The 7,346-nt window shown below is 37.8% G+C and overlaps 1 protein-coding gene across 3 annotated transcripts in view; it reads left to right on the top strand.

Annotated features, from left to right (window-relative positions):
• The window catches only part of LOC107095773 (AP-1 complex subunit sigma-2), a 43,274-nt gene extending 36,720 nt beyond the window's left edge, over nucleotides 1-6,554 (top strand). Inside the window, exons 5-6 of one of the 3 annotated variants that reach the window (XM_015392058.1) lie at nucleotides 528-536; nucleotides 5,465-6,554. In XM_015392058.1, the coding sequence (XP_015247544.1) occupies nucleotides 528-536; nucleotides 5,465-5,512 (57 nt within the window). In that variant the 3' untranslated portion in view covers nucleotides 5,513-6,554. The remainder of the gene's footprint in view (nucleotides 1-527; nucleotides 537-5,464) is intronic. The other 2 variants (XM_015392060.1, XM_015392059.1) reach the window with 2 other exon arrangements.
• The last annotated feature ends 792 nt before the right edge of the window (nucleotides 6,555-7,346 follow it).

Raw genomic sequence — 7,346 nt, forward strand, 5'->3', positions numbered from 1 at the left:
AAAAAAGTCAGAATTCTGACTTTTTTTCCCATACTAAACTTAAAATCTTTTTTTAAAATCAGTTAATTTTTTTTTTTTTTTCCAGTGGCCCTAATCCTCTTCCGTAGGTGATTTTGTGTAATCCTACTTAAGTAAACTGTTCAAAGTTTTTCTGTCAACTTATTCTCCTGCAGCTCCTCCAAAGTTACCATGGGCTTCCTAGCTGCCCCTCCAATCAATGTTTTCCTTTCATCTAGTGTTGGTGGGGGTTGATGGGGTATGAATGCATACTGTAACATGCTGCATGTTCAGTTACTGGAGTGAGGAGTATTGCCATAACTTTTAGAAAAAATTCTTGCCTTTTTGGAGAATGTGTCTCCCAGATTAACATTCATCTTTTCAGCTTTTTGCATTAAAGATATGTGCAGACTTTACAGATGCACCTCTGCTGAAATGTCTAGTTTCTTTCTCTCTGTGTGAAGATGATTTTCTGTCTTACTGCTCTGATGAATTTTCTCTCTTTACCTTGGTGCTGAACCCTGGTTTAGGATGCCAAAGTAAGTCTCTCTCCTTATTTTTTATTTTTTTTATTTACCACAAACTAGGACCGGTCCATATAGCTTAAAAATCTAATCTCCGATTTTTTTCATACCAAATCTGGTTTATTTTTTTCTCACTTATGTCGATAATGAAAATGAAAAAAATTACATATATTGCTTTCAAAACCTAGTTTGGATTTCAATCATCCCCTCTGGAAGGTGACATTAATTTAAAAAGCAAAGACATTTAAGCAGTGACATTTGCTTGTTAAATAATCGTATTTTACAGTAAACAATGAAAATATGACACATTAAATGTTTGCAGGTAGGGGTATCACACAATGAGCTAGTTTATCAGACATGATAACAATACATAAACTGAATTAAATTGACTAAGTACACATCTAAGGGCTATGGAAGCCCAATGAATTGGTAAAATAATTTTTTTTTTCTTAAACGAACCCATATGACTCCCTAGACAATGTGAAGACAGCTCTGCAGAGTAACATTAACTTCTGACATCTCTACTTCATCTCGGAAACTATTAAAGAATTATTTCTTTAGAAAATAAGACCAAAGTTTGTCTGCTTTATGCCTGGTGACTTTAATTGACATAATGACCCGGGTTCGACCTGTATGCGGGCTCCCTGTGCCGGTTATTCTTTTCATTTAGACAGAAACATGACTGTAGATCACGGGTTTGCCCCCTCTACCATCCAGAGAACCATTTTTTTGTGCTATGAGTCCACTTATTAAAACACCTTTAGAGCTCTAAAAAAAAAAAAGAACTTTTAAAAAAACCTTTATAAAGAAAATTCAAATTGTATGTGATATTTATCAAACAATTTAGAGTCAGCTTTAAAAGAAGGAAAAGCGTAAATTTTAGGGGAAAAAATAGGATGGAAACATTTGTGAAAAAAAAAAATCCAGGGTTTCTACGACAAAGAGTAGAAAATTGGATCTAAGAAATTATTCACTGGAAAAAAATCGAAATCTAGATAAGTAATTTTTTTCTTAAAATAAGTGCATTTGTTCTTTAATTAAGGACGTAAAAGAGACATTTTGCCAATGGAAGAAGACAATTTACCCTGAAAAAAAGAAAACACAATTGCATTGTCTTATTTCAAGTGCATATTATCTAATTATCTTATTTTAAGAGTAAAAATACTAATTCCATTGGCAAACTACCTCATTTACCTTCTCAAATGAAGGATAAATACACCTAATTTAAGCAATTTTTACTTGTTTCTAGATCCTTTTTCCAGTGATGCTATTACATTTTAGTGTCATTCTGTGGATAAAATGCAATGCAATTATTCTCCATTTCTTATTACAGTAAATCCTTTTCATTAAACATTATTTTTTATCAGGTTGAATTAAAGAGTCCAAAGAGCCACAGGTTGCTGTAAAAAAATATTTCTGCATGATACCAACTTCTAATTAGGAGTAGTAAAACAATTATCCCAGCTGTTGAGCGCAGTGGTTTAGAAAGACGATGATATTAGCAAAGGAGGAAGTAAGATAGTTAGTTTAAATAAAGTTTACTGGACGAATGCCAGAACAAAGGTGAAAGAAGAAAAGTAATGAGCAGGCAAGGATATCACACTGCAAAAGAGGTAAAATAGGCCTTTTGTGTTATAAAAGGTTATATATGTCTAGAACAGGGGTCACCAACATGGTGCCCACAGGCACCAGGTAGCCCCCAAGGACCACATGTGGTGCCCTCAAGCCTGTTCTAAAACTAGCATAACCTTCCAGTGAGCTGCCTCTAAAAGGTTATTTTAGTCTGTTGCTTTACTTTTGTAATCACACTGACACTTCTACAGATTTAAAAATGAGAATATTTAAATTAAATAAAGCATTGCAAATATGTTTATTGGTAAGCGCTGACCCTTGGAGTTCAAAGGTCAGTATTGGTAGCCCCTTCACGTGACACGGTACCGATGAAGTATCTCTCAGTTTAAAAAAGGTTGGGGACCCCGCTCTAGAAGCTGTATTAACTGATGATGGAGTGATCAAATCTAGAACAGACGATGATCAATTAAAAAATTCCTTAAAGTGTCTGTTTGGATAAAATGGATCAATAACTAACGAAGAGCCTGAAATACAGATCAGGCGGTACCTTTTCTACTAAAGCTGTGTCACTTGATGAAACTTAGAGCTGTTCTTATGCAAAATAAGATTCTCTATTTCAAGAGATCTTCTTTAATGTTTACCAGGGTCAGCCTCTACTGACGGATTCTTTCTATAAACCTTTTGGTTCAAAATATAATATGAAACTTTAGGTTTTTACTACTGGCCTATTGAGTCTGGGAAAAAAACAACTTTTTGTTTCACTCGTTGTCCTGATGCAGAGTTCATGTGATGAATGGGAATAGACCTAATACCCGCTAACAGGACCGATCCAGAAACATTTTATCTTTAGGAATGGTGATGTTTTAAATGTTACAGAAACACCAACCCCCTCTAATTCAATCATTTAAGTAATAAGATACACACATCTCCTCCTGTCTTCATCCAAACCACAGTCTGATGATGTGTTGTTTATATAAAACATTTAAAACTGATTCATGTGAGTTTAGTTTTATAAAAAAGTGTGGCCTAGAATAAGCTGTGCAGGTCGTGTTACATCTACAGTGCTTTCTTCCCCTCGTGCTTCTACATGGTTTGTCACATCATAGCCATCATAGTCACTTTAATGCCCCCAAAGAAAGTCTAGTGCAAGTAAATGCTTTAAGGGTTCACTTAAATGCTTAAATTAGCTGTTCTTTGAGGACCTTGATGTTCTATTATGAAACAAACAACATTTTGGAGACTTGGGAGAGAACACAAAGAACAGGTCGACTAAACTACTAAAGCAAGGGTAGCTTCTAATAATATCCTAAGCTTTGAATAACTCTTTAAACTATCAAAATATTGACAGAGTCATGTCAAGCTCAGGACTGAAGGATCCAGTATTCAAAGCAGACAAACAGGTTTCTCAAAACGTTTATTGAAAACTGAATCAGGGTGAGCAGGGTCTGCGTCTTAGTCTTCTAATAGACCGCACGCGATAGAAGCAGCCAAAAAGCGCCTTCTACTTTATTTTCTATGCGTATTCATATTAAGGTGTGATGCGCCTCAAGTGCATCTTTGGCCTTCCTAAAGCCCGTCCAGAAAAGTGTGTCCAGATGAGTCAGATGCTTTTGCTCCTCCTGTATTCAATGGCAGAGAGCGGCTTTGCTAGGTTTAGTGTTTTAAGTGGGTAAAAAGTAGTTTTAATATGTTTTTAAGTGAGAAAGTCAATCTGAAAACATCACTTGTGCAGTCATTTTATAAAGATTACGATCCTGCCTTACAATATTACTTCCCTCTTGGACCAGCACAAAATCCCTGTACACTGGAAAACCCCAGCAACAGTTGCCTCTTGACTGGTTGCCTCTTTGGGCTTTTCTGCTAATGTTTAAGGCGGCCGGAAGGCGGTTTTGATGTACTTAATCCAAACTGCTGGGGCCAGCATAATAAAAGCGACTATATTTTGCAAGCAGGTTACGACATTTTAATTTTGGTGTTAATAAACTGTTTCAGGGGAAAGACTGTAGTTCTCTGCATCAGCAGTGCTGTGTCTGTCTCCCTGCCAGCTCCCAGATCAGCTTCTCTGATTGGTTGATGAGGCTCTTTGAGCAGCAAAAGTAAAATTTTTACAACTCCAGCAGCTGCTGTTTGTGAAGCGCGTCACGCAGATACTCAGAAGCTCATGAGGTGCTGTTTCAGATGCTTTGATGTGTCAAGATTTGCTGCTCCTGCTGCTCGAAACACACTGCAGGACCTTTTGATGCACCTTGATGTGCGTCAACCATTGACTTTGCATGTAAAACAGCTGCTTTTGCTGCCACTATCGTGTTTGGTCTGAACAAAGCATAAGGCAGGAACTGGTCTGCAAGAGGAGGCAGCATGTCAGTAACCACATCTTTCTGGAAGTGGATAGTAACGAACGTGCGAGTCACTAACCTGGTCTTATAGTTCAGTCCAAATGCTCAGGAGTCAGGGCCAGAAGGTCAGCAGTACATCCGGAGAGGTGATGAGGGAGAATCCAGGATGGAGTTGGGTCACAGTTCCAGGTAGAGTACTCAAACCGGCAGAGATCCAGCAGGAGTCAAAAGACAGGTCAGGCAAACAGATCAGACAGGAACAGGCAGGCTCAATCAATCAAAACCCAGGAACGCTAGAATAAGTTTCACCAGTGGCTCGAAATAACTGCACTGATGACTGGTCTGAAGGCGGGTTAAATAGAGGCTAATGCAGTTGGATCAGATAAGCAGGGAATGAGAACTGGGCAGAGCTAAGCAGATGTGTGAAATTAGTTATCAGACCAGGCATCAGTGCCAAGATCATGACAGACAAACCAACAAAGGCATGGCTCTCCTTCTAAACTGACAGACTGGGTAAGGAGAGGATTAGTCAAGGAACAAGCCAAGAAATGTAGAATAATTTTGGAGGAAACTTTATGTAAAGATCCACTGTCCCGGAGGAAGAATTTAAACAGGACCACTAATATTTCATTGACAGGTGGTAGAAAATTTAACTTCTAATGGTTTAAGTGATGGTGGCAGCATCATAAAGATGGTGGTAGAGGTTCGCCTTTGGGTTGGAATGGCCCGGTCTTGTCAGAATTTGGGAATTTGTAGCTAAATTTACATATATTACTATGGTCTCTTTGATATGTTGAAGGTTCTTCTTTAACATATCAATGATTTTAAATACATGTCACACATTTTAGAGGTGAATTTTAAACCACCTTCCTTTTATGTCAAAGCTATCCTGTTGTTTTATGTTGGTTTATAAATAAAATCCCAGAAAATGACGTCGAAGTTGTTGGTTGTGACGTGGCAAAACGTGGAAATAGTTCACAGGGCATCGTACCTGCTTGGATGGTGTTGACTGACTTGTGGTTCTTCCCCCCACAGGATGCAGAGACGCCCCGCAGTGTGCTGGAGGAAATTGGACTCACATAAACATGATCTCCATCACCGCCACCTTGCTTCGGCCTCAGACCCCGTCCTGTGCTGGCTACGGTTCCAAGACGACCACATAATGACCGTTTTGCCATGTTTATTAGTTTTCTACTTTTATTTTTTCCATACTTTTTTATGTCAGTGGTCGGAGCGATGATATAAAAGGTGAAAAAGGCAAATAATAATAATAACTATATGTTTTCTGTCAAACAATTGAAAAAACTGTGTCATATTATTAAAAGGGAAGTCAAAGGTATTACGTTAGAACCAAAGAGTATAGCTTCATCACTGGGAAGTCATTTTCAGCCTATATTTTTACAATGAAGATCTGTGTAAATTAAAATGTACTGTTTCAGCTGAAATAAGAGACTTAGACTTTAGACTTAGATTTATTTTATCATTTTGTATACAAGTGTATACAAAAAGAAATTTCATTTAAAACTGCTCTAGACAATTTCATCTTTTCAATAAATAAAAGCTGCGTTATCTTAATTTACAAACTCACACCACTCTGATCAGTTTAACTTTGGCTCTACATACAGTAGATTTAAAATAAAATGCCTTAAACCACTGAATAATATTTATTATTTAGAACTTATTCAATTTATATGGCATCAATGTAGCAGGTTAAGATATTTCGTGTAAAGGCCAAGAAAATGAGCTGACTGTTGTTTTTCATTGAATGTATACAGCTACAGCACTTTTCATTCATTTTGTATTATATGATGGAAAATCAGCGACTTTCAGTGGCTGTTCGCATTTCAGAAATAAGGGAATCAATTGTTAAATAATCTCTCATTGCAGATACTGAATTAGGGAGTAATAAAATCCAACAAAGCAGGAAGTTTAGCAGTTTTTTGCCACATGCTGCAAGAAGTTAAAGAAAGAAAGTTGAAATTGAACTAACATGAAGATATAATTTAATTAATAGATCGATGTTAACGTAAACCTTCATCTCCTCCCGATTAATGGGCTGTATGCCCAGCTCCATTGCTTCCTGAACTTCAGCTGCCCCTTTGTGTCTTTTATTACTGGACAAACTGATTCATCCAGGTGTGTCTGGCTAATGTCGTCATGGTTACTGAGGTCAGACACACCTGGATAAATCAGTCAGTCCAGTGATGAAAGACAGGAAACAAAAGGCCTGTTCCAGTCGGTGGCTACTCCCTCACCCTACCCACTTCTAACTCGGTTTGCATGTGCTCGCAGGGGTCAGACATATTAAAGGGGAACACCGTTTTTTTGCATTGGCCCCTTGATTTTACGTTATTACATCATGTTCTTCTCACCCATAGGAGTTTTGTGTCATTTGGAGCCGTTCTGAAGATATTCCGTTATATCCAGGTAACGTCTTCCTATGGGCAAACGAGTTGAAGGCACAAACTAAACTTCATAATTTATTCTTTATGGTACGCCAGCATTCATAACATGGAGGCGAATCACTGTTCCCCAGACATCCGCGGCTATATTTTTTATATTTATATTTTTTAAAACAAAGTGCCGCGTGTATGAGGTCATCCGTCATCCGCTCTACCCCTTCTATTCGTTCGGCTAGCTAATATGAATCGTTCAATTCCATTTAGAGAGCGAGATCATGTGTGGTAGCAGCACTAGACATCTTCCAGGCATGTGAGTAAAACTAGCAGCAGTTCAGCGGACAGGAAGAATGAACGGTAGCCGGTGTGCACGGATGACGTCATACACACTCTGCTTTGTTTTCAAAACATATAAAATATAAAAAATATAACCGTGGATGTCTGGGGGACAGTGATTGGCCTACATGTTCTGAATGCTGGCGTACCATAAAGAATAAATTATGAACAGTTAAGTTTGT

Source organism: Cyprinodon variegatus, unplaced genomic scaffold, assembly GCF_000732505.1.
Source record: "Cyprinodon variegatus isolate N-32 unplaced genomic scaffold, C_variegatus-1.0 Scaffold572, whole genome shotgun sequence".
NCBI classification, from domain to species: Eukaryota; Metazoa; Chordata; class Actinopteri; order Cyprinodontiformes; family Cyprinodontidae; genus Cyprinodon; species Cyprinodon variegatus.